At 55.0% G+C, this 26,192-nt stretch overlaps 1 protein-coding gene across 1 annotated transcript in view; it reads right to left on the bottom strand.

The window, feature by feature from the left end:
• GSDME (gasdermin E) overlaps positions 1-26,192 on the bottom strand; it is a 47,575-nt gene that overhangs the window by 3,776 nt on the left and 17,607 nt on the right. The window contains exons 4-9 of the mRNA XM_028525947.2: positions 15,359-15,530; positions 13,578-13,698; positions 9,284-9,445; positions 7,136-7,263; positions 5,145-5,340; positions 817-890 (exon numbers count right to left, since the gene is read on the bottom strand). Coding sequence (XP_028381748.1) covers positions 817-890; positions 5,145-5,340; positions 7,136-7,263; positions 9,284-9,445; positions 13,578-13,698; positions 15,359-15,530 — 853 coding nt within the window. The remainder of the gene's footprint in view (positions 1-816; positions 891-5,144; positions 5,341-7,135; positions 7,264-9,283; positions 9,446-13,577; positions 13,699-15,358; positions 15,531-26,192) is intronic.

Below are 26,192 nucleotides of genomic sequence, written 5' to 3'. Positions count from 1 at the left end.
ACCGGGGGCACGTATAACATTTCAGGGCCCCAGCCGGGCAGTCTGCCCCAGTATCTGCTTCCCAGATCTGCATGCAAAGGTGGGAGCTTTGGTCCTGCAGAGCATGCTGGCCTTGCCCTTAGTAACCACACCTTAACATAATCCAGGCTTGCATGCTGTGTCCCTCTGGCTGCCCCAGGCCAAGCAGCACGTGCAGGGGCTACGTTAGAGGGGCCACCCCGTTCCAGTGGATTCCAGGCAGCCCCACTGATGGCTCCTTCTATTAGTGACCTGATTTGTCATTTAAAAAGGAAAGGCTTAGTCTTGAGTCTTGGGGCTGAGCTCATCAGTACCCAGCTCTCACTCTAGCCCAGACACTTCCTGGGGGCGCACAGCTAATGACAGTCCTGAGAGAGAATGAAGGGTCTCCCTGAGACCCAGCAGCCCCTCTCGAGAACCTGCCAGGTGCACCTGGTACAGAGAGAAATGAAGCAGGCCCAGCTTCCTCCCTGCAGCGCTGCACCAGGGCGCGGCCAAAATTCTCTTCACAAAATGAGAAAAGCATGAGGTTTAAGTCCAAAGACAAGGTTCAAGTCCTAGCCCTGCTAGCAAGCTTTTCAGACAAACCCTTTCCCTCTGGGCCTCAGTCTTCATGTGAGGTGAGGGGTGTGTGTAGGTAGGTGTAGAAGAGTAGAATTGATAATACCTGTCTGACTTCCATTGGAGGGCTGTTGTGAAGGGAAAGCCTAGGAGTGTTTTACCAGCTGTTAGGTGTCCAGCTCCTCCTCATTTCCCCAGTCCTGCCCATCCCCAGGTCCCTTCTGGAAGGTTCCTTACCAAGTGGCACAGCGTAGGAATAATCTGGAGTTTGCAGCAGGTGCCCAGCAGGGCTGCAGCATTATCTGGCATTTCTGCAGAAGACAAAAATCAGTCACTGTCAAAACCAAACAGAAGTATCCATGGGAACAGAGCCAGCCCCTGGACGGTGCCCAATTTATACTTTTTGGGCTCTCCAGGGCTTCTGCTCAGAAATTACTGAATGAATGAGTGGTGCTAAACAGGCAGCACGGGCATTTCAGGAAATGGCTGGTTACCTGGTTCCTACATGTATATGTCCACGGGAGGATATCTCTTGACATTTACTTTGCCAGTGAGGAAGAACTGTACAGACTCAGGGAAAAGCAAGGCAAAGTAGAAAGAACTGGGCATTTGATAAAAAGAGGTGTGTAGGCCCCACTACGTATTTGGGTGGTGACCTGAGATACACCTCTCTGAACATGTTTCCTCAATTGACCATAGATTTTTTTCATGTGTCAGAGAGCTGAGTGAACTGTTCGTGACCTGGGTTTGGAACCCTTGAGTCATTCTAGGAGAAGAATGCAGTGTGGCCTGATAAAGGGGTGGCACAACACACCTCACACACCCGGGACTGTGTGGGGCTCCGCCCACCACTAGCTTCACACAGCGGGCACAGAGCTGTGTGACTCGGGCCCCTCCACACCAGAGGTCCGGACCCTGTCAAGCCCCACGCCCTGGGAAAGGAAATCCAGGCCATTGTTATTCCAAACGGATTTTAAATACCTCCCTCCCAGGGCAAAATAGATGCCGGAAGGACCCTCTCCCTGGAGACACAACCTTTGAACTCAAAAGGCAAATGAGAAGGAATCACAGGCTGAGTCACCTGGCCCAGGGACCACGTGTGAACTCCATCTCCTGCATTCATTAGCAGCCTTATTTATAAACAGTGGCGAGTCACTGAGGCTGTGACCCGGCAGAGTCACATGTCCTGTTGCCAGCAGAAGGCGGCTGCTGCAAGGACGGTACAGCTCTGAGGGATGGTCCTGCGAAGGAACCCCCTAAAATTGCATTTAAATGTTGTCTGTGCATTTGCCTACAGAAAGGATCCCCAGCTTTCAAGAAATTCTCAAGGAGGCCTTTATCCGAAAGCAGAAAGAAAAAGACAGTGAAGGTGGCCTAGGAGAAAGATCATGGGGCTGGGAAGGGCGGGGGCAAAGGCACCTGGGATGTGAGAAAGTCTTGGGTGGGCCCCTGTTGCAATGACTTGTTCATGCTTCCATTTCCTAACTTTTCAGGAGGCTCCTGAGCCCTAGGTAATCGTCATCATCCCTTACTGGAAATACGTCAGTTCTGTGTTCCTCGGGTGGTCTTTCACTATTCTCAGCACGGTGCGTGGGACACAGGGATGCAAGGACAGGGTCTGCTTTACAGTTTACCAACTAACTTTATTATTTGACTCGAATTGCCTTGAGGGCAAGGATGATTTTTACCTCCTCACCACCTAGCAGTGCCTAAACATAGTACAGGCTCATTCAATGTTTCTTAAATGCAGGTGATTTATTTTGATGGCTCTTCTATAGTCTGACTCTGTTTTACAAATGAGGCCTGGGACATTCATGCTGAAAGTCCCCAGGTGGTGGATGAAGTGGTCGTGGAGGCAGGCCAGACGCCGGGGCTGAAGGGAGGGAAACAAGTTGAACACAGGAGGCCAGTTCAACGTGGGGACATAAGGAGATCCTGAGTGCACCTCCTCATGGATGCCCCGAACCGGCAGCTACAGTGGCACAGTTTCCTCTGAGAAAAACCCAAAAGCTACTTGAGTGACTCCTGCACACCAGGTGAACAAGAAAAAGCCCACATGGAAGCAGGTGAGAGAGGCTGAGACCCACTCACTGTGAGCTCCGCCCTAACTTGGGCAGCTCATCGTCGAAAGGGAACACACGACCCAGAGCCCGTCCTGAGGAGCAAAGGGTTTAAACCAGCTACATTGGGCACCCCCCTACGCCAGGGAGATGAGCCCCCCCCAAACATCTAGCTTTGCTCAGTTAGGCAAGAAAAAGAACTAAAAGGCATCCAAATTGGAAAGGAAGAAGTAAAGCAAATTAAAATGTTAGTATATAGAGAAAGTCCTAGAAACTCCACCCAAAAACTGTTCGAATTAATAAATTTAGTGAAGTCAAAGGATGCAAAATTTGTACAAAAATATGTCGTGTTTCTATACACTAATAAACTATCAGAATTCAGAAAATACCATTTATAATCATATCAAGAAAACTTGGAGTAAATTTATCCAAAAGAGGAAACATCTGTACTCCGAAAACTATAAGACATTAAATGAAGAAACTGTAAAAGACAAAAGAATGGAAAGATATTCCATGCTTATGGACTGGAAGAATTAATATTGTTAAAATGTCCATATGACCAAAAGCATTCTACAGATTCACTACAACCCTGAGAATAAAGAACAAAGCTGGAGGCGACACACTCCCTGATTCCAAAGTACGTTATGAAACTACAGCAATCAAAAATACGGCATTGGCCTAGAGACAGACGCATGGACCAGAATAGAACACCCATAGGTCAACCCACACAGACATGGTCAATCAGTTTATGACCCAGGAACCAAGACTATAAGATGGGGAAGAACAGTCTCTTCAGTAGTTGGTGCTGGGAAAACTGGACCACTACCTTACACACAATTAACTGAAAATAGACAAAAAATTTGAACCTAAGACCTGAAACCATAAAACTCCCAAAAGAAAATATAGGCAGAAAGCTCCTTGACATCAGTCACGGCGATTTTTTTGGATTTGATACCAAAAGCAAAGGCAACAAAAGGAAAAATAAACAAGTGGGACCACATCAAACTGAAAGACCTGTGCACAGCAAAGGAAGCCAATGGACCGGGAGAAAGCAACCCACCCAATGGGAAAAAGTATTTGTAAAACATACACCTGATAATGGGTTAATATCCAAACTGTATGAAGAACTCATACAATTCAGTAGCATAAAAAATGATTATAGGAGAGGCAGAGAACATAGCAGCACGGTGATTCCCAGAGGGAAGGGGGTGGGGGGGTAGGAGAGGGCACAGGGGGATAAACGGTGACAGGGGAGACCTGACAAGGAGTGGCGAACACACAGTACAGTGTGCGGATGCTATGTTACAAAATTGTACACCTGAAACCTATATAATTTTACTAACCGATGTCACCCCAGTAAATTCAATTTAAAAAATAAAAAACAGATAAAATTCTATAAAACATAAAAAAATAGGCAGAGGATATGAATAGACATTTTTCTAAAGACACATAGGTGGCCAAGCAGTACATACAAAGGCACGCCACATGAATCATCACTAGAAGCTCAAACCCGCAACAAGACATCACCACACGCCCGCTAGGATGGGTCCATTATCACAAAGACGAGGTGAATGCTGGCACGGATGTGGGGGACAGCAAGCCCTCGTGTGCTGTTGGTGGGACTGTAGACTAGTGCACCCTCTTTGGAAAGCAGTAGGGAGATTCCTCAAAAAATTACAAATGTAATTACCGTATGATCCAGCACCCCCACTCCCGGGTGTATATCCGAAGAGAATGAAAACACCGGCTCAGAAAGAGACCCGCACCCCCACGCTCACTGCAGCTGATACCACTCACCATGGCTGAGGTACGGGAGTAACCTAAGTGTCTTTCATCGGGTGAATGGATGAAGGAATGTGGTGTGCATATACATTGGAGTATTATTTAGCAGTAAAAAGGAAGAAAATCTTGTCATTTTTGGCATCCTTGGCAAATGGTTGGACCTTGACCTTGAGGGCGTGACACTAAGTGACACTAAGTGAAATGCGTCAGGGAGAGACAGGCTCAGGCTCAGTCGTCACTGGCAGGCCTGGCTGCGCCGGAGAAGGTGTGCAGCTGCTGAGCCCACAGCCTGCCGCTTCGGGGAGCTCTCCGCAGCCTGCCCGCGCTCATGGCCACAACTGTGGGGTGGAGAGCTCACAACGAGCACCAGGAGGAACCAGACAGCCCCTGCCGCTCGGCACTGCCAGGGCTCAAGAGTGAGCGCCAGGCCAGGGAGCTGCCTTCCCGTGTCAGGGAGGGGTGAGCCCACAGACAGCCCCCTGGGGCGGGGGCAGGGTGGGGGTAGGTGGGAGAGAAGCACTCCCCGAGGGAGTGGCCGTGGGCAGGCCTCCTTCACACTCAGCCCTGGGACTTCACGACAACCACGCAAACTTCCTCAGCCCGCCACTGCCTATCCTCCGCATGCCGCTGAAGGCGGGGAGGAGCCCCAGGTACCCGTCTTCCACAGCGGTACGCAAAGCAATGTCAAAGCAACAACAGGAATACAGTTTCTTTTTTCCATACCTGCTAGCGCACTGACCAAGAAGTAGGCCGTGGAAAAGAGCTTCTGGTTGCTGACCACACCCTGCGGGCCCGGACACTCGCCCTGCACGCTGCATCCCACCAGCTGCAGGAAGGCCATGAGGTTCTTCCGCTGTGGGGGCTTCAGCTCCCCAAGTACTGCCAGTGGGGGTGGCAGGCCACCCACCACGTCGCCACACTGCAGGGGAGGAGGACAGAGACGGTGCGATGAAGCTGGAGGCCAGGCTGGGTCCTCCGACTCTCACGCCGGGCCCCTTGCCCTTTGCCATCTCCCCAGTAAAGCACTAATGTGTGCATTGCTTTCACCCTGCACTCTTCTCTGTGTTTGAAATTACTGATCCACTAGGTCAGGTTTCCTCCCAGAGACAGTGAACTGAGCCTTGCCCAAGGACTGTTCTTCTGCAGCAAGGGGAGGAGGCATGCAGGCACCACTGGGTAGAACCTTCCAGGACAGCGTCTGCTGGGTTGGAGCAGGGGCCAGGGACATGTGACTACACGCACAGCTGCGGAGTGGCAGGTCGTGGTTCTCGGGCTTTACACTTGGCACTCCAGCCCCCAGCCACCTTCCCAACCGGGCCCCGGATAGCCTCATCTGTCCACGTGGGACCTGCCGGGAGGGGGGTGGTCCTGCCAGCAAGGGCTCCCCTGGCCACCCCGGCACCACCCGGCCAGTCCTGCTCCACGGTCGCACCCACATCCAGATGCGCGTGCACGGGAGCCCACGGTCCCCCACCCCACCCAGGCGGTTGGTGCTCTTTCCATAGGGCATCCACCTGACATTTCCCTCCTGGAAGGAGACATTTGAGGAAGTAAAAGTCAATGTTGTCGTTTTTTTTAAATATCTGTGTTCTCCCCGGGGCTAGCACCCCCTCCCGGGAGCTCTGCATTCTCCAGAACACGTGGGCGTCCGGGCGGCTGGACTGTGTCAACAGCTGCTGGCTCCATCACTGGGCCCTGGTCACTGGGCTCTCTCAGCACAATACAGTTTCAAGGGGGAAAAACAATGTGAATGCCCCCCTGGAAGCCGTAAAGCATTGAATCCAAAACTCAGAGTTCAAACTCCGCATAAAAGAAACACCAAAAGACCAAACCCAAAAAACACGAGTAGAGCAAAAGTCAGGTGGAGAGGCTCCCCAGCCTACCCCCAGGGAGCAGGGCCGCAAGCCCGGGTGGACAGAGCCCAGCAGCCCGTGTGGCCCTCACTGTCCCTACAACCAGCAGCTGAAGCCCTGGACCTCCTCAGGAAATCCTGCTGCAGAAATGCACGAGGCCTGCTGTTCCGTCTGTTCTGAGTACAATGGGTTGATGCGCTGGACTCTGTCTACCACATAGCCCCCTTGTTGAGGGTTGAACAGTGGCCACCTCCCCAAATACATGTCTGCCTGGAACTGGAGAGTGTGACCTTATTTGGAATGAGAGTTCGCAAATGTACTTAAGGATCTTGAGATGAGATCCTCCTAGGTCGAGGTCATCCCTAAATCCACGTGGGGGTGTCCATTAAGGACCAGAAAAGAGATGACAGAGGACAGGCCATGGGAAGAAATACACATTGGAGCAATGTGGCCACCAGCCAAGGAACCCCAGGAGTCGCCGGAGTCAGAGGAGGGTGCTCCCCTCCAGCCTGTAGGGGGAGCGTGGCCCTGCTGACACTTCACGGCAGACCCCTGGCCTCCAGAACTGAGAGAATAAACTTCCGTTGTTTCAAACCTAGGCCGTTTGTGGTCATTTGTTACAGCAGCCCTGGGAAACCGATACACACTTAGATTCCTGACATCAACTACTGCTCTGCAGTTAGAAAACTAAGGACCTGGGCATAAGAAAAAAAAAGAACCTTTAGGGATCAAGGGAGGTGGGAAAATTTTAAATGCAATGGTATCCCCAGCTCAAAGCCTTGTCTCAGGAGGTCCAGCCTGTCCACATCTCCAGGACACCCAGGGGTAGACACCGTGCCCCAAGACGTCTCTGAGTCTTACCACTTGTTCCAGGACCACGAGCAGCTCCTCGTCCAACAGGACCACCTGCAGGACGCCGCTCAGCGCCGTCTGCTCCGGCTCCGGCAGCTGTCCGAAGGGGCGGAACGCCCTCTCCAAGGGCAGTGTCACTGTGAAAGCAGCAAGCAGAGCACGCCCGGCTCAGGACGGCCGTGCGTGTCTCAGAACAGGGACGGCAACTCTGGCTTTTTATAGCCAATTGTCCTCGGCTCTTTCACAGACACTCGCAGCTGCACAATCAGTCCCAGAACTCGGAAATAAAGGACGTCGAGTTAAATGCCACCCTGCCTGTTTTCAGTACCCAAACTACCCCCAGAAAGGAGCGGGGGAGGGCGGATAGAACAGAAAGAGGGCGGCCCCGTTTTGTGTTAGACTTCACCTTTTTTTATGACCACGCACTAAACATGAATCGTTTACCAGAAAGAGTGGTTGAGATGCCTCTTTGTACAGCAGTAATTTATCAGGGTGATTTGCTCCACATCAGCCAGTACTTTTGCAGTGCTTCAGAACCATGCAAATGCCAAAATACATTATTTTTCTCCCTTTCTTCTAATACACTGTGGACTTTGCATCCTTTAATAATGCCTGCACTTCAGAGAGGCTGCCGCCCTGTTTCCGTGGCAAACCCAGCTCCTGCACTTTGCCCATCCTTCCTCCTTCGCCCGTCCCGGCCCCGGAGAACGGGTTTGCAGGCCCGTTGGGGGTTTGTATCCTCTACAGGGTGCTGCAGCCTCTCCCTTAGAGTCACCATCATCATCATCTTTTGTTTTGTTTTAAAGACAGTCAAAAGCTTCCAGCAAATTAAGCCCAGCGGGAATCTAAAAGCTTTTGTATGTAGGGATGCATACTAACACACAAGTGCACTGCCTCTACTGATGGCAGATTCCAGCAAAGGGTTGCAGAGAGCCCTGTGGAGAGGAGCGTGTCACATCAGCGACTGACATATTCCAAGGCTGCCCTACAACAACCCAGAAACAACCAGGCGTTTGCAGGAGCCTGGAGAGAAGGGCTGCCCTGGGCCCTCTCGCGTCCCAGGGCACAAAGCCAGCCCAGCCCCCACCCTGCTCCCGCCTCCCTACCCTTCACCCACCGCGCACTAGGATGGCCAGCCTACAGGGTGGACTGGTGGGGAAGGAAATTACAGGAAAGCTGCGGCCAGTCTCATCACCTCCCTGCAGCACGGATCGAGGCCACAGGGCCACTGCTGCCGTGGTTCGAACCCACGACATCACCAGTGCGCAAGTGGCCGCGGAGAACCGCACCCCGTTATGGATCTCGAGGAGGCGGGGGAGGGGCCTGCACGAGACTGGAAAGCCTTATGTTAAGATCAGGCCTTCAGTGCCATGTCTCCCAACACCAGTTTTGCTGCTGAAACAAAAGCAGCTTGTGGTTTGGGACTCCTTGAAGCCCCACTGGTGGGTCTCCATCTGGACCCTCCAAGCCACAGCGTATTCTGAGCTGCTCCTGGTTCTCTGTGCTCAGCTCTTGCACCGCTATTTGTCTCTCCTCTTCCTCGCCCGTCTCCTCTTCCGTACCCTGTACTCCAGTCTCTGTCCCGCCCCCCGAAAACCCCTCCAACTTTCTGCAACACAGCCTGCTGTGGGGGGGCAGAAGGGATTGCTGCAGGCAAGTCGCAGGTAGTCCCCTCCCCCTCCCCGGTGGCCCCAGCCCCACGGGCCTCAGGCCATGTGGGTAAGGAGCCTCCAAGTGACATCTTGCAAAGGCTGACAAAGCCTTGTCTTGGCAGTGAAGCCCGGATTATGACGAAACACATGCAAAACATGGGTTTTCTCTCCTTGCTGCTGACTAGCTCTTCTTAGTAGTCCACAAGGCTTCTGCAGTTAAAGTGAAACTAAACGCCAGGCCCCAGGTTCCTACGCTCCCCAGTCTCCGGCCCCCGTCTCAAAACATGGCGCCCAAGACCTGAGGCTCCCTAGGATCCGACCCAGGGGAATCCTGAGTGGACTCGGCCTGACTCAGAGGCACTGTCCTCTCTGCTCTCAGATGCTAGTGTCCTCGAAGTCACTGGAGTCACCGCACCACTTCTGAAGCCATCGCTTCTTGGGGCACAATGCTCACAGTTAGCCATGGGCTCAACACGACCCCCGGCCCCCCCCCCCCCGACTATACCTTGTTTTAAAACACGCAGCAGTTCATCGGGGGCGGAGGGCTCCCGCCCAGCATCCGGCATGTCCCTAAAGGCAAACTCTATAAGGGGCGGGGGGTCCAGGGAGATGAGGTCGCTCCTCTCGTGCTCGAAGCCGCCCTGCTTCCCTTGCAGGAGGCAGAATTCTGCAACACAGAAGGGGCAGGTCAGCACGGACGGGACCGGCCCGCTCCCCCCCAGGCGGCTGGGCCGGGGAGCATCCCCCTCCTCCCCACAAACCCGCCTCCCGCACAGGCTGTGCTGTTAGGTCGAAACTCGCCCGCTTCCTAGACACACAGGAGAAACGGTCCTTAACACAAGGTTCTCCTGCGCGCCCTTTTCGGACAGGCAGGAAGCAACCTTTCACACACCGGAAGTACTTCCTGAGCCTGAGCGGAACAAGCCAGCGCTAAACGAACCACTCACCACACCGGAGTGGGACCGGGAGACGTGGAATGTGATTGACGGATTTGATTTGACTGAGCTGATAATGTTACAGAATTACTGACAACATATTTAGGTGCACAAGCGGTTATGTTATATGGTTCTCTTCTTAAAGACTCAAATTTGAGCCCTGGCTGGCGTAGCTCAGTGGATTGAGTGCAGGCTGCGAACCAAAGTGTCGCAGGTTCGATTCCCAGCCAGGGTACATGCCTGGGTTGCAGGCCATAACCCCCAGCAACTGCACATTGATGTTTCTCTCTATTTATCTCCCTCCCTTTCCTCTGTAAAAATAAATAAATAAAATCTTTAAAAAAAAGACTCAAATTTTCTTCGTTAACAGAATACTATGTTGCTAAAAACAAACTTATTGCTGCAATTATATGAATGAATCTCAAACACGTCAAGTGAAAAATCTAAACAGAATATAGTCTACAGGAATCTTATGAAAAGGCAAAACTGGTCATTTTTTTTTAAGTTTTAACTTTTAGGGTTACTGAAATATTTGTGGACAAAACCCAAACGGCCCGTGTTCTGGAAGCACAAAGTGCCCCAGTTCATGACACTACGAATGCTGCTTTTGAACCCATGTGGAACTGTCCGTCATGAAAACTTTGTAAATAATGAAATGTTTCCTCATATACGTCCACATTTGAGAGCCCAACTAAGGTGTCTGAACTGTAGGTAAAAATGTAGCCATTCTTAGGTCCTTGCTAAGCAAAAACAACGAGCAAACTCATGAATTCGGGCTCTTTTTGTGCTTCTGTCTGGTCATTTGCACACTCGAGCCCAGGCCACGGGATGCAAATGCGTCTGAGCCGACACAGGGAAGGCCCGGCCCTCGGCACACACCCGTGTCCGCAGGGGTGGCATGGCCGGCTGAGACAAACGAAATGAGCCTTCATTCCCTCATTCATTCACTCATGCACACCCGCTAAGCAGCCAGGGCGCCCCGCTCCTCCGCCCTTCGCATCAGGCACTGAGGAGGGGAAGTGTCCACCGGCCCCAGGGGATGACGTTGCTCCCCGGGGACACAGCCCTGAATCCCGCCCAGCGCCCTGTGGGTGGTTCAGGGGCCCATGGCACCAGCACCGCTGCCACCTAGGCACCGGGGCAGCCCCGGAGGCACTGCCAGTTCCTTCGTGCTCACCCTCTCAGGCACTGCACTGGGGCCGGGGGCCAGAGGCAGCCAAGGGCCTTGACCGTCAGTGCACTTCGAGTGGGGCTGGGGGACGCGTCACTGAAGCCAGGGAGGCAGGAGCCCAGAGCACCAACACAGGTTGCTTAGGTGGAGCCGTGTCTCAGCAGCCAGAGGCTCGGGGGTCAGTGAGAGCGGAGTGTTCGAGGGTGATGGGTGAACGAGCCGGACCAAGACTTGATCTTGGGACAAAGGGAGCCTCGGAAGGTGTTTGAGCAGGTTCGAGTGAAACGACCACATTTTCATTTTTAAATAATCACATTGGCTCCACCGCTGGGATGGGACAGACGGGAAAGATTCCGAGAAGCAGCAGCGTGGACGAAGAGTCTGGTGGGAAATGCAGGTGGGGGGCTGTGGGTGAAGGGTGGGGTCGCGGCAGAGAGACCCTCATCGAGAGCGGCTGCACAGGCGCCTCCCCCTTCCCCAAGAACAGGGGGGAGTCGGCCTCTTCTCAAAGCTACCAAGGACCAGCAGGATGCCTGTCAAATGCACCAGCCCCAGAGGGTGGGAGGAGGCATCAGGCAGGCTCTGAGGGGCCCTGCGGGCCCTGTGGGTCTATGTTTACGAAGCTAGATCAGAACATTCTGTGGCGGGAGCAACGGGGCACACAGATGGGAAATAAAAGCAGAACTGGCTTCCAAGTCAGGCACTGAGTCTCACGGAACGAGGGCCTGACCCCCGCGCTGCACCCGCGTGAGTGTGCGCAGCAGGACAGTGCAGGGGAGGCAGGGGCTGCCTCGTGCGGAGGTGGGGAGTGAGCCAGAGGAACCTCAAAAATTCCCCAGGGCACCTCTTCTCTGCAGCTCAAAGAGGACTTTATTTCCAAAGACAACAGAGGCGAGCCAAGATGAAAGGCCTGAGACTGAAATGCAAACAGGAGAGCTGCACCAGGCCACGCTGTGTCTTTCCAAGTCCAGCTGTGTGCAGAGGCCCCCAGGGGACAGGTGCCCAGAGCTGCAGGCAGGGCAGGGCGGGGCACCCCATCCTCAGAGAGACAGGAGGGCCCCCACAGCTGCCCTGCCTGGAGTGGCACCCTGGCCTGGCCCCCAGCCACACCAGAAGGTCCTCACGGCACTCACGGTCACCCTCAGGGGCAGGCCGAGCTTGCACAAGCGACACCTCGACTGTTAATCCACCCGGACAGCATCGCCAAGGCGTGAACATCCCGGGCTGGAATCACATCCTTGCACATGGTATCAGCGGTTTATCACACACTGGTAACAAAACCTTAGTCATCTTAATGCAGTTTGCTCAGTAGATGAACATCTTTCAAAGAGAAAGACTAAAATAAGATTCAAAATGCCCAGGAGCACACAAATTTGGAACCAGGGATCTAAAAACGGCAGGTGACAATTCTTGGTGTCCTGATACTCCAAGTGTCCTCGTCCCACCTCTCTAGACCAGCTCCTTAAAACCCACACCGCTTCTCGCCACCTCCTGAAGTGCAGGCTGGTCCCAAAGAGGGGGGCTCTGGGACTGTGTTCTGCCCCTCCTTGGGGTCCTCACCTGCCCGTGGGCTTGTCGCCTGTCCTGCAAGGGTGGTCAGTGGTCTCGGCGCCTGAGCTGCTGCCCTACAGCGGGGTGACCCGTGTGGTCACCGCGAATACAAGAGGCTGGCTCCCCCCGGGGCCGCCTCATCCTGAGCCTGGTCCTTGCCACCTGACAGAGGCCACCTGGGGGACGTGCAGCAAGAGACGCGGGCACGCTCCGTGACGGCACACCCTATTAACATTTCCGTTGTGGAAACGTGAAACTGCGTGAGAACAGAGGGGCACAATGAAGCCGCACACACCCACGGATCGGCGTGGATGACCGCTCCCTCCTCCACCCACGGCACACCTTCCCCTCCACCCACGCCGTTGCTGCAGCCAACTGTTGACATTGCCGTTTCACCCGTGAAGACGGCAGTAGAAAGCTCCAAAAAATAGACGTTTTCAATAGACGTAACCACATTACCACCATAGCTAAGGAGGTTGACATTAATTTATGTTGTCTGAGTTCATTCACATCCTCAAGAAGCAAGCACTGTTCTTGAGCTCAGCACAAGGTCTTCTTGGGAAGTGCGTGGGGGAGGGGCCATGCACGCCTGAGATCAGCGGACGCGCATGGAACCGACTTTCTTCAAACAGTGCCACGGCCGGGGTTGGCCGGCTTTACACAGTGGTGACCAGCAAAGCAAGGTCGAGAGCAGCGTTTTGGGCTTCGAGGGAGGTGACGTGATGGGGATGATGTTAATGGTCCAGGTGGAGTGCTTAATAAACGCCGCCGTGCCGGGCACGCCACGTGCCTCGCCTGTTTCACCCTCCCGCAGCCCGGGACACGGTGAGACTCAGCCAGGCCCCACAGCAGGCCCGAGACCTCACAGGACGCGTGGGCACTGGGCCGATCCCCAGTCCGTCTGATCACGGGGGCCACGTCCTTAATGAACCCCGTGCCGTGCCGGCGAAACCTCACCCACACGCTCCCAATGCAGCCTGCCTGTCCCCTAGTCATTGGGCCACCCCACGTTCTTAGGATCCCCTGTGTCCCCCATCCCCTCCCAGTGTGCGCCCCAGGGGAAGATGCCGCGTCCCTCAGCCTGGGCCGCGCTGTCTCCGGAGAGCCGAGAGCCGCAAGGGGGTGGGGGGGGCGGCGCTCACCGAACTGGCCGTCCCCCTTCACGAACAGCTCGAGGACACTGTAGGCGATGGTGGTGGAAGCCGGGATCTCCAGCACCACGTTGCTGTCCTTGGTGACAGTCCCGTCCTCCGTGGCCGACACCTGCGGACCAGAGCACGCCCTGAGCTGTGCACCCCGACTCCCCTGGGCCCCTCTGCCTGCCCCCTCTCCTGTGGGCTCGTGCAAATGCCCACGGAACCGAGTGGGAAGGAGGAGCCAGCCCGCAGAGGTGAAGGACGTCAGCCCTGTTGGCCTGGTGACGCGCACACATCCCCACGTAAATGGCCGACCCGGTGGCACAAAAGTGACACTCCAGGTTCCTGATACAGGGAAGCTGGGTCTGCAGTGATGAGTAAAGCAGGTAATAAATAAGGCAGATAAGGTGACTTCCCCTTTCCCTCACAGAGGATTATGGAAACTGCTTTGAAGTCCAAACCAAACGCCTAACCAACGTCAAAGCCTGAGGGAGAAACAAGCTGAGGGAGACCCCACACCCTCCCCCAACGCCTTGTCACTCCAGACCCTGCACTGTTCAGACCAGGGGGGAGGTGGTGGAAGAAGCAAGGCGAGAAGGCTGGGCGGGAAAGGCCCAGGAGTCAGGCCCCCAGCGCCCTCCTTCAAACACCGTTACAAACGCCTTCCCATCAGGCCTGGGGAGAGGGACACGAGAATCTCCGTGTTGCCCAGACACTAGAGGTCAAAGGCTTTCTGAGCAACTTGGTCCTGGCCAGAGTGGGGTGATAGCTGGCTGCCTGACTCCCAGGTGGGCTCTGCGCCTTTGGTGGGGCCGCCTTGGGCAGAAACTGTGGTGGGGGGGGGTGGGGGGCAGAAGCCACCTCCCATCGGGCATGTCCCTCGTCGCTGCTGTCCAGCCTGTCCGCCTCAGGAGCACCCGGCCCCAGGCCTGTAGCTCCCTGTTCCAAACTCATGGCATTCCAAACTGCATGTTCTGGGTCCTCTAGCAAAGGCCAGAAGTTACCCCAAGAAGTAAGTCTCTGGGAATTGAACAGCAGGCGCCAGGACAAGCTAGAGCAGAGACAGCCTGGGGATGACAGCCTCCCATTCCACTGAAGTTTAGGACTGGCTCGGGGGCAGCTTGTAAGGCTGTCCAGAATGTAATCCAGAAGCACCCGTTTTTGCGTCTATAGACAGACAGATGGACAGATCCTTACCTTCCCTAACTCAACCCGCAAAGGACCTGAGGCAGCTAATCCCAAAGCTATCGCTTTTTTGAGACCCTGACTCCAAGGGACTCTAGGGGTTAACTGTGCTTTTGGCCTGGCTTATGCTCCTTTGTCCCATCTTCTTACAGGAATGCATCTGACCCAGGTGGGCACAGCCAATCTGAGAGTCCCACTGCCCTGGCCTTGGGCCCACTGCAGGAATGGGTGACCCAGGCTGGGGAAATGAGATCCAGCCCGAAGATCTCTCCTCACTGGGGTCGTAGCAGGTGGGATGAACACCTGGAGCTACTGCACCACAAGGTGACAGCCTGTCGGAGGGCATCCACCCCCGGGGAGGCAGCTCACAATGCTCTCCGAGTCCTGGATCCAGCAGTGACTGAAGCCAGCTTAAGCCTGAATGCTTCGATTACAGGAGCCAATAAATTCTTTCTTATTTAAGCCAATTCTAATTGGATGTTTGTTAACTTGCTACACAAAGAGTCCTGATGAACGAAGACACCACCCAACCAAGACCCTGACTGAGGTCCCAGCAGCGGGAGCCAGAGCAGCTGCTGTGGCCCCAGCCCTCGGGCCCACACCTGCACGGTCTTGGTTAGGATCCCAACCATGCCACCGCACTTCTCCTCAATCTGGACGTGCTCAGACACCACACACTTCTGCGTCGTCACTATCTTCTCCGTCAGGACACACAGGACCTCGTTCCTCCTCTCCAACACCTGCTGCAGGACAGGGCTCTTCAGATTTATCGTTCTGCAAAAGAAAAATGTCTGTGAGTGGCCTCGTGCCTCTAGAGGAGATGGGTGCAGTGTGGCAGCCAGCATCTTTTATGTCCCGGCAGTGAGAGACAGGGCAGTCCATCTAGTAAGGCATAAACCAAACTCTCCCAAGGCTGCCTGGGGGCTGCCAGGCCTCCGGGACCTGCCGGATGCCAGAGGGAGGGGGCCCCTGTCAGAAGCAGCGCTGGCTGCCAGGGAGGAGGAAGAGAGAGCCACCTGGCAGCCAGCACAGGAACCGCAATCCGTCTGCCTTACACCTGGGGGCTCTGCTTTGTCACTTAACCAGAGGCTGAGGGTCCACAGATGTCACAGTGTGGCCCAGGAAGTACAGAATCACTGGGGATTGGGGGGGGGGGGGTTGGGGGGGGGTGCTGGCAGTCCCCTCTCACAGATGAGAGAGGAACAGGCCTGCGGGACAAGCAGCAGCGATGAAGACACTAGGTTTGAATGAAGCAGGAATGTCTTAACCTGTCTGTCCCAGCAGGATGTATCATTTCTTCCCAAGGGGTTCACATCATTGTACAGGTGGGGAAACTGAGGCCAGTTAGGGTTGGCCTGCCCAAGGTCACTCCGGCAGACTTGAGACTCCCATGCACTGACCCTGGGGCACGTCCAGAGCAGGCTAAGTGTCCCCCTATAGGAGACGATTTCACACTTGGGGGCAAAGGACGAAATGACCTCTCAGAGATTGTCTTTAACTCTCTGAGTCCATGAAGTGGACAGGAAGGGAACCACACTAGGATGGGTGTGGGTGTGAGAACAATTACAGTGTTCATCCTGGGCTTTTTAAACATTCCCAGGTTAGTTCCTTTGAAAAGTATAGCACCGTCCCTAACCACCCACATGGAGGGTCCCCCTGCCCCCCCCCACCCTGGCTTCAGGCAGCCAAACTCTCCAGGCTTCCGAGAGCGCCCCCCCGCACCACAGCGAGTAGCTGGGAAGGTCCTGTCTGCATGAGAGCAGCTGCCGGAGTGGAAACGACCAGTGTCCGTGGACGGATGGATGGCGGGCAAACGTGGTGCACATGCTGAGTGGGGTGCCACTCAACACAAAGGCTCGGCTACGCCACAGACAAATCTCAAAGGCATTGTGCCGAGTGAGATAAGCCAGACACGAAAGGACATGTACTGGGTGATTCCACTTATATGAAATATCCGGGCAAATTCATAGTGACAGGAAGAAGGTGTGAGGTGCCCATGCTGGGGCAGGGGGCATGGGGGAGTTTATGCGAGATGACGACAGAGTTTCTGTGTGAGGTGATGAAGAAGTTCTAGAAATGGGTAGTGGTGTTGGCTGCACAACAGTGTGAATGTACTTAATGCCAGCGCATTATACACTTAAAAATAATTAAAAGACAAATTTTATGCTATGCATATTTTATCACAATAAAAAAAAAGACATGAAAAACTATTCCGTCTCAGTAGTGGTCAAAGAAATGCAAATTATAACATTGTTTCCCACATATTAACTAAGTAATGAGAATAAACTGACAACCGCGACAGAAAGCTACAGGGGCTCCAGGTCCAGGAAGGCACGTGCAGCTGGGGCCCGGAGCCTGCCCTGCTGGGGTTCAAGTCCCAGCTCTGGCCCTCCCGCTAGGGGACCTGGAATGAATTTCTCCACGTCTGCCCCTGGGTTCTCTCACGGATGCACTGGCGGTGACACCTCTCCTTGTGGGACTGTCACAGGGTTTCGAGGAACACGACATTAAACACCACACAAAGCTCACAGACTCCAGCCACGCCCTGCGTTCCTTCACCGAGGCCTCCAATACAACACCACGTGATGGGAATTCCGGGCCGTGTAACTGGGCTGGAGGTGCTTTACCTGGTCACTCCCGCGCTTAAAGACCCTCCCTGGCTACTCAGCATCTCATTCCCTCCTCCAGGCTACTAAGCCTCACGATCTGGCCCCGCCCCCATCGCGTAGCCTGCCCTTTCTCTCTGCACCTTGAGCTGGTCAGGCACAGGTCTGCCCCGAGGTCCTGGACCCACAAATCCTGACCCGTCTCCCAGCCCCGTGGTGCCTCCTGCTCGCCCCCGTCACACTGTCACATATAAGACGACTTTTCTGGAGAGCACAGTTCCCCCCACCACACTTTCCTAGCTTCTCCGCTTGTCTGCTCATCGCTGTCTCCTCCCTGCAGTGTGGACCGGAAACTAGTGCCCGTCCAGACTCCAGCTTCTCCCAGGACCGCACGAGTGCACGGCAACAGTTCAAGACCTGCCTTTGGAATAAGGGGTGAACTAAACTTGCAGGGTTGTCCCCCTCCGTCTGTGCGCCCTGACGAGCGTATAAATGCCTGACTGTACGACGCACCTGTGTATGAGAGCGAGCGAGCAAGCAGGTGGACCATGGAGGGAACGGCAGGTCAGCAGAGCGGTTTAAAGACTGACGCGTAGACAGAGAGCCGTCCTAAGGGACCGTTTTGGTCCCGGAGGCTCAGACACTGAAGATGACACCCCGAGTACCTGCCAGTCAGAACTGCATCTGGCTCTGTCCTTTCCAGCGGGCTCCTCCGTCTGCTGTGCACAATTGTTCTGGCAGGTTCTTGAACACCAACCCCCTCCGTGGCAGTCCGGGAATGGCTCATCCCCCGTGAGCTCCCGCCCCAGAGCCACTGGAGGACGGCTGGCTGCCACCTCTGAGTCTGAAGTGACTCTGGCGATTGGAAACCATACACAGATCCCCTAAAACGCCCGATGCTGTCTCAGCCCATAGAAAAGTGTTTCAAAAGAAAACCTCAGCCTCGACCCCCTAAGGCTCCATTGCCTAAAATGCCTACCTCCTTCCAGAACCCCACGTCACCCTACTCCAAACACTGGCAGGAAGGGGAACAAGTCAACTGCAGGAGCGTAACTTCCTTCTGCTCCTGACTGCAGGGCGGTCCTGAGCAGCTCTCCAGACTGGCCACGCACCCGCCGTGGGGCAGGGAGAAGTGTGGTCGGGGACAGGGTGCATCTGCGAGGCTAAGATCGGGTGACTCGGGAGGGGAGAGGAACGTGGACAGGACAGCGCAGGCCCACGAGAAAGAGAAACGAGAAAGAAACGCTCTCCGGGGCCGGAGGGCAGGAGGGGCCACTGGCAGGCTCTTCCCACCAGGTGGCCGGGATTCTGTTTCCTGGGACAGTGCTGCCACCTTTTGGAAACTGAGCGCTGGGCAAACCCACTCATCGCAGGTTAGGAGAAGAGGCCTTCTTATTACACGGAGGGGAAGGAAGCCAATTGTCAGGGGAAATCGATCGTCCAGACTCCTTGAAAAGCAGCCTCCGGAGGGAACTCTTCCCCGAATGCTCCCCCAGTCAACACCGCCAGACCCCGCACTGCGCCAGGACCCAGCACAGCTGGTGGGAGCCCAGCCGGCTCTGCGCCTGCTCAGAGCAGGAATCACTGCGCAGCGGCGCCCCTGGGGCCACCAAGTGCTAAAACCCACCGTGTTTCAGTGTGGTTCATTTACATGTATAATCCTACATGATCTATGCATCCGAGGAGGTCCATGCTTTCTTCAGACTAAAAGGGCAGCAAAAAAGTTTAAAACCCTAGATCGGGGGTTTCACAGATGAGGAGCAAGGAGGCCCAGAGAGGGCGAAGATAGGAACCACAGTCACGCGGCTAAGTAGCGCAGGCTGGCATTTCCTGGCAGCCCCTGCCATCGCTCTGCGCGAGGGCGCCCTGTGGCTAAAGGAGGGCTTTCAGCACTGCTGTGTCCATTTCCACACGGCGGTATCTTGCCTGAGTCACTGGCGGAGAGGGGGGGAGGAGGTTTTATATCCCGGTCCCCTGGGAATTGTCTTCGGAATACCCTTATCTGCCTGTTCTCCCGGACCCAGCACCTTGCGCTTTCACAAAACACTTCCCTGGGGCTGTCCCACTCCACTCCATGTCGCCTGGGCCCTCTTGAGAATCGCTGAACAACACACACACACACACACACACACACACACACACACACTATCTGTCTTTAGAAAGAGACTCCAGGAACCATTAACAGTGTCTGCCTCTTGCGTGGGGAACTCGGCAGCTGAGAGATCGGGGTGGGAGACTCCTCACCTTTGCTCTCTCCACCATATGACATTAAAACCATGTGACAATACCAATTATTCAAAAAAAATTAATTAAAAGTCCTTTGGACAGACTCCAAGCTCCGGGGGACACAGTCCCCTTACCTAAGACCCATGCTGTCCACCCCATTGGTGGACAAAAGAATAAGTTATCGCAGAAATCCTAAGGCAGCATGGGAATAAACTTCTCTCCCTGGTCCAGCCTGGGGTCAAAGCCCACAGACAAAAGAAATGGGGCAGGAGCTCCCCGACCAGAAAGGGAGCAGCCAGAGGCTCTGCACCCCCTTCACATATTTCTAAGGGCAACCCAAGGCGCCTCTCTTCTCCTGGCCAATGGCGCTAGGAAAGCAGGCAGGAGGCCCCCGAGACAGGGGTCAAGTACAACCAACTTTACAGGGTTGGACCCAAAGGATCACATCTGGAGACAAGAAATCCGGGAACACACTAAACAGAAGGGTGCCCCTTCCTCGCCCAGTGGGCCTGCTGACCCTCGCTCGCCCCTTTCGGGGCTCCCAGCATTATCTCCACCTGGCTGGGTTACCACCTCTTGTCTCAGAGCCCTGGTCCACACATCTGCAAAGTGAGAATTGGCTGTGAGACTGACCTTAGTGAGGTTTGCGTAAACTGACCTGCCCGGGACCCATCTGTAGATGTTTCTCTCCTTCCAGTATTGGCAGGAAAGCCAAATGAGGATCCCTCCCCAGGCTGCTCCAGGGCACAGCCACATTGCCCGGTGCCTCAGGACGACAGCCCTCAGCCAGGGACCAGGCGGGGCTCGGAGAAACACAGGCAGCACGGTGGCAGGAAAGCGGGGCTGCCGGGGAGCAGGCGCAGAGGGGCCAGGGCACCAGCAAGAGGCGAGGTTCCTCCCCTAAAGCACGGAAAATCTCCCCAGGCCCAGCCCAAACGGAGTGGCCTCCTCCCTCCCACCAAGGCTTTAATTTCTATTCTCTCTCTTCTTTCTCAGGCTTTGAAAGCCAAACTTCAAACTCACAGAAGAAACTCACAGAAGATGTCGAAAATGCCAGCAATACCCAAAGAAGGAGGAAAGCCGCTTTCTCTTGCAACACCATGATGAGGCCCCAGGTTCCCCCCAGAGACAAGCAGCCTCGCGCAGACCCCCACCCCCAAACTCATCATTCCGCTCCACACATAACTGAGCCCGGCTATGTGCCAGGCACTGGGCCGGCTGCCGGGACTGTCTCAGTGAGCGAGGCCGAGGACCCCGCTGGCCTGACCCTGTGGAGCAACAGCCCTCGATGATAACCCATCCTGGAGGAGTAGCTCCGATGCGGGCTCCTCGGAGCTCCTATCAGGCTCCCGCACTGCAGGTGCGTCACGACAGAGCAGGAGCCATCAGCTTCGGTCCAGGCAGCTGTGGAGACGTTATAAAACCACAGGGGCCCCAGGGCTTACTAGCTATGAAATGAAAACCAGTTTCATCTCAAATATCCCCTGTGATCGATCCATCCACGATCGCTGAGGGTCCAAAGACTGAGTCTAGACTGGGAGGCAGTGAGGGGCAGGGGAGCCATGGCCGCTTTGCAATGTCTGCCTCCGAGGTCTGGGGGGAGGTGATCCTGGTCGCCCGCATCTAATCCGACATCTGTGCTGGGACACAGACGCTGTGCTGCCCCTTTGTGTCTGAGAGACTGAGAGACCTCGGGAGACCGGCTGAGTAAGGTGGCACGTTAGTGGCAAAAGTCAGGACGCACACGTTCTGCCTCGGGGACCCGTGCTCTTCCCACCACACAGCTCTAAAAGCCAGCAGCAAGGGGCAGGCACAAATGCGCTCGGAAGAAGCAGGGGGAGATGGCAGAGCTCACATCTCCCCAGGAGCACAGGTGGTGGCCGGCCTGCGCCTGTGAGAGCCTTAGGCAAGAATGACTAACCCACAGAAATGCAGGAATATACTGATGATTGAACCTTTAGCGAGGGCAGGGGGTTCTGGATGGAAGGAGATGAAGGGATGAGCCGAAGAACAACATACACGTGTAATCCACAGACACAGACGAGAGTGTGGTGACGGCAAGAGGGAAGCCGGGGTGGGAGCTGGGTGGAGGTGGACAAAGAGGGGGGGTGGAAATAGGGATGTCGCTAATAGTGTCAACAATAAAAATTTTTAAAAAGGAAAAAAGAAAAAGCTTCAGTGACGTAGGCATTTCTCCCAAAGGCATCGGACTTACTGGCTGACGTGGCCGTGAAACAAGCGTGTGTCCACAGACCAGCTGCGGAGTGGAAAAATCAGAAAGGCGGCTGAGATTAGGCCGCTGCACGCTGCCTGTGAACCTGGCTTTGCTCTTCTGATATTTCCTTAAGCCGCAGAGCCTGCTTCTCTTTTGAAAGCCAGCCGGCTCCAGCCACAGACCCCGTACAACCCCATCAGGCTGGGACTAGAGGTTAATTTCAGTAGCTGCCTCCTAGAATCCCGAAATGCAGATGCCTGTACCCATCTGCCTGTGTACCCCGCAGGGGGTCAGGCCTTTCCCCCTTTAAAGTCTGCAGGCTCCTAGAGAAGGAATGGGAGGAAAGCAGAAACCTCGAATGGGTCTGCTGCTCCTACAGGCACCACACCGAGCACACTGGCCTGAAGGCTCTGACCCTGAGTGCTGGCCACCAGCCTCCCACCCCAGCGGAGGGCAGGTCCGGAAGCCCAGGGCTAAGGGGCAGAGGGGGTGCGCCCAGACACACAGATGAATCTCTGCATGGGTTGCAGCGACTCCATTGCTCTCAGCAGTGGGTAGGGTTGAGTGGTTATCCATGGCGGCGATCTGACCACCGAAACCTGAGGAGAATTCTGTTGGGGGTTCCCAGGACCCCCCAATAGAAGAGTTTCGTCTCTCTTAAAATGAAGCACAAGGAAGAAACGGATGGGGGCCTCAAGAGCTGGAAATTTTTAGTTTAAGGGGATAGTTAATACGCCTAGCGCTAACGCACGTGAAAAGCTACTGTTTCAGGAACTGCAGGTGTACACCCGGCCTCCCCCGCTCCTCCCCGCCCCTGACTCCAGGAGACCACAAGCAGCTCCACCTTTGTGCCCCAGGAGAGACCATAAGCAATCAGGGTGGTATCCCGGCCACTGTGTTCCAGGGAGAAACAGTCCACCAACCAGGACGCAGATAAAGAAAATGACCAGTCCGAGGATGAAAGGATGTTCAGAAGTCTGCCAGGCTGCAGCTTTTATCTGATTAACCTCTTTCCTGAATTCCAAATCCCTTACCTAGACTTTTGCTCCCTTGTAAAAAAAAAAAAGGCTGGCTTGAAAGGAGAGGACAGTCTGTTAGCACAAACCTGCCGTCTTCTTAGATCGCCGGCCATCTAAATAAAGCGCCCATAAAGATTCAATCCCTGTCTCTGCTTATTGGGTCTGGTAGGTGACAGGCAGGACCAATGCTGGCTTTTCGGTTTTCAAAACCCCTTTCCTGCCTTACTGTCTTCAATAAGGCCATTTGGGGACCAAGAGAACTAGGCCGCTAACACCAGCAATGCACGGAGGCTGCCACAGGGGGGCGCCACTGAGCTGCTGACTTCACCATCCACCCTTAGCAGGTTAAGGGCGTTTCACCCACCCATGGGATGTTTTCCTCTGTGAGGTAATTACAGATGTTCTTTGCAACTAAGGACACCCTACTGGTTCACGATATTACTGCCACCTCATTTCACAGAGGGGCATGAAACAGAGAGAACTCATAACCAGCGACCCAAAGGTGCACGACTAGCAATGCTCTCATCCAGGGCAGTGAGGAGCGCACGGCTGAGCGTGCAGATCCCCGAAGCCCTGCATTTCTCTGCCTCCCTTCTCCCTCCCGGGCCTCCCCTGGGCCCTGCATACAGAAGGTGCTTAATACGCGCTTGTTAACGAACAAGGAGTCTTTCTGCTCACTCCTCCTGCGAGAGCTCCCCAGGGCCCGGCAGCAGACCGTCTCAGAGACGGAGCTGCCGCCCAGGGCCCGGCGCCTCCCCGCGGCCCTCGAGTCTCCATTTCCACCGTGAAAGAACTTCCCACACGGCGGAGCCGCCCAGCCGGGAGCCGGAGCCAGGGGCAGGAAATCCCTAGAAATCTGAACTTCGGCGCCGCCCGGGGCCTCTGCTGTAATGCGCTCCACTTGGCTGTGACTTCAGGATTCTAAACTGCCTGGAGGGGAAAAAAAACCAAGAAACAGAATCCGGGCACAGGGCTGAGGGCACACGATTACCAAAGGGTCCAGGTGACTCCCACGGTGAGGGCGCCCCACCTCTGCTCACATTGCAGTCATATAACGCCTTATCTCACTCGTGCACCACGAAGAAGCAAGCAACGAAGGACAAAGGGAGCCGTTGTGGACTTTCGCCCTTTTGGACGCAGGAGCCGCAGCTGGCCTGGAAGCCGAGGAGCCAGCCAGGCTGACGCGGAGGACGAGTCCGCGCCGGGGCCCTTCGGGACCGTGCTCTCTTCCCGAGCTCCGTGTCAGCGGCTGGGTTGGGGAAACTGTGTGTTTTGCGGACCTGGACTTCAATCCCGAGTCCAGGCAAATTAATGTTTTGCATCTCAGGCTTCTTCGATGTAAGAGAAAGATGAACCGAGTATTCTTCCGACCAAGCAGTGTCCACTCTGCTGCAGGCCCGGTGCAGGGCCCCACGGTGAACGAGAGGGCGTTCCAGGAGGGACGGAGATTGGGCCGTCAGGCCCTTACAATGCACATCATCTCACGGTGGGGGGCTGGTGCCCCAAGAGGGATGCCATGAGGTGATGCGGCTGGGGGGTCTCCTCTGAGGAGCTGGCCAGGAAGGTAGGGGGAGTGGGTCTGTGTGTCTCTATGGACAGGAGGCCTGAGGAGGCTACAGATGAGGCTGGGAGGTGAGAAAGAGCCGGGACATCAGTCCCAGGAATTGAAATGAGTCTGGGGCACTGGCCTGGAGGGGGGAGGGGAGAACAGTGGGAAATAAAGCTGAAGAGCGAAGGCAAGGACTTGTCCGGCAGAAGCAGCGTGCCATCCGAGGACGTGGAAGGCAGAGCCCGGAGCCGGGCAGTGACACGATCTGATTGGCCGCCGTGTGGAGAAGTCCCTGGAAGGGGTGAGACCAGGGGCAGAACCATGGGCCAGGAGCCTTGTGGACAACGGGTAAGACAGCAGGTGGAAGGCGGCACCAGCGTCGGGGCTGTGAGGCTGGGCCCAGGGTCAGGTAAGACTGTACACTTGTCCAGTGAGAGACGAAGTGTAGGCCAAAGGTGAGCAGGAGCCGCGTCTGATGCTTGGATTCCTGGCTGAGGCGACCACACTGATGCCTCGCAAGCCAGCACCTCCGAGGGGGTGGGCAGAGAGGCAGTTCACAGGGAAGATGAGATGCTTTTCACCCAGACACGTGTCCGTCTCTGGGTGAAAAGCCGGGGTGGCATGGACATCTGCTCACCTGACCCACCCCAGCCCACCCACTGTTGTACTCTGTGTCTCAGTCGTTCTAAAGCATGCATTTTTTTTTTCTGTATCTTAACATCTCTGAAATCAGGATGTTTTAGAGCTGCCGGGTCACACAGTTTGACTGGCAGCGCCCTTCCTCAGTGGCACACGAAACAGTAGAGTGTCCGACCGGGCACGATGTCTCGGGTATGATGAAATCATGAGCACGTCTATCAACCTCAGAAGAAAATGGTACTCGAGTGTCTCTCCTTAGGACGTAGGTCCCCACCCAGTTCCAAATGGCCTGGAAGTAGCCTTTCAAAGTAGAGCTCATAGGACAGCACAATTTTTCTAAAAAAAAGACAAAAACCACACCCGGGATCACATACTGCAAAGAACCCCCAGCACGCCCTTCTCTCCCGCATGAGGGGTTATCGGCTGTCTGCCGTTGCCTTGTGGACAGAAACAACCAAAAGTCAAACGAGCTCCCAAGTGCTCCCAGTCCTAGGACCTGAGACCAAAACCAGAAGACAGAATGATTTAGAAAAAATAAATGGACTGACTTTCAGATGGCACAGGTGGGTGTGCCCCAGGAGGTCTCAGAAAAGACATCTTTTCAACAGAGTGGATTTGACGGGACCGGGGGAGCTTCACAGCGGCTCTTCGCACAAAGACTGTGATGAGAGACAGGCCCGTGAACATCCTACCGCTGCTGCTGTTCAGGGCTCCCTGCGTCTTCCTTCGAGGATTGAACAAGCATCCCCTGCAACCAACGAAACCTGCAGAGAGAGCGTGCCTGACTTCCCGACTGTTTCATGGCACTGTCCGGGTCCACAGCTACCGGCCTGGGTCCACAGCTACCCGTCTGGGTCCACAGCTACCCGCCTGGGTCCACACTCGCTTTGGAGAGGCCGGGGCGCTGCCCCAGGGAGGAAGCAAAAGTCTCTGGCTTTCCCCGAGAGTACTGGGTTGGCCAAAGAGTTCGCTTGTTTTTTTCCGTAAGGTGGCTCTAGTAGCACTTAGTTGTCTTTAACTTCCTTCAAAACAATTTTGTTAGATTGTATCGTGACAACTGTCACCATGCAGTTTTAAAAAAAACTTATCAAAATTGGTGAATTTTTGTGTAGCCATCTTGTAATATTGAAGATGGAAGAAAACAGGCAACATTTTCAGCATGTTTTGCTTTATTGTGTCAAG

The sequence above is a fragment of the Phyllostomus discolor genome, chromosome 10, assembly GCF_004126475.2.
Source record: "Phyllostomus discolor isolate MPI-MPIP mPhyDis1 chromosome 10, mPhyDis1.pri.v3, whole genome shotgun sequence".
In the NCBI taxonomy this organism is placed as follows: domain Eukaryota; kingdom Metazoa; phylum Chordata; class Mammalia; order Chiroptera; family Phyllostomidae; genus Phyllostomus; species Phyllostomus discolor.
The sequence above is the reverse complement of the archived record's forward strand: the minus strand, read 5'-3'. Positions and strand labels throughout refer to the sequence as shown.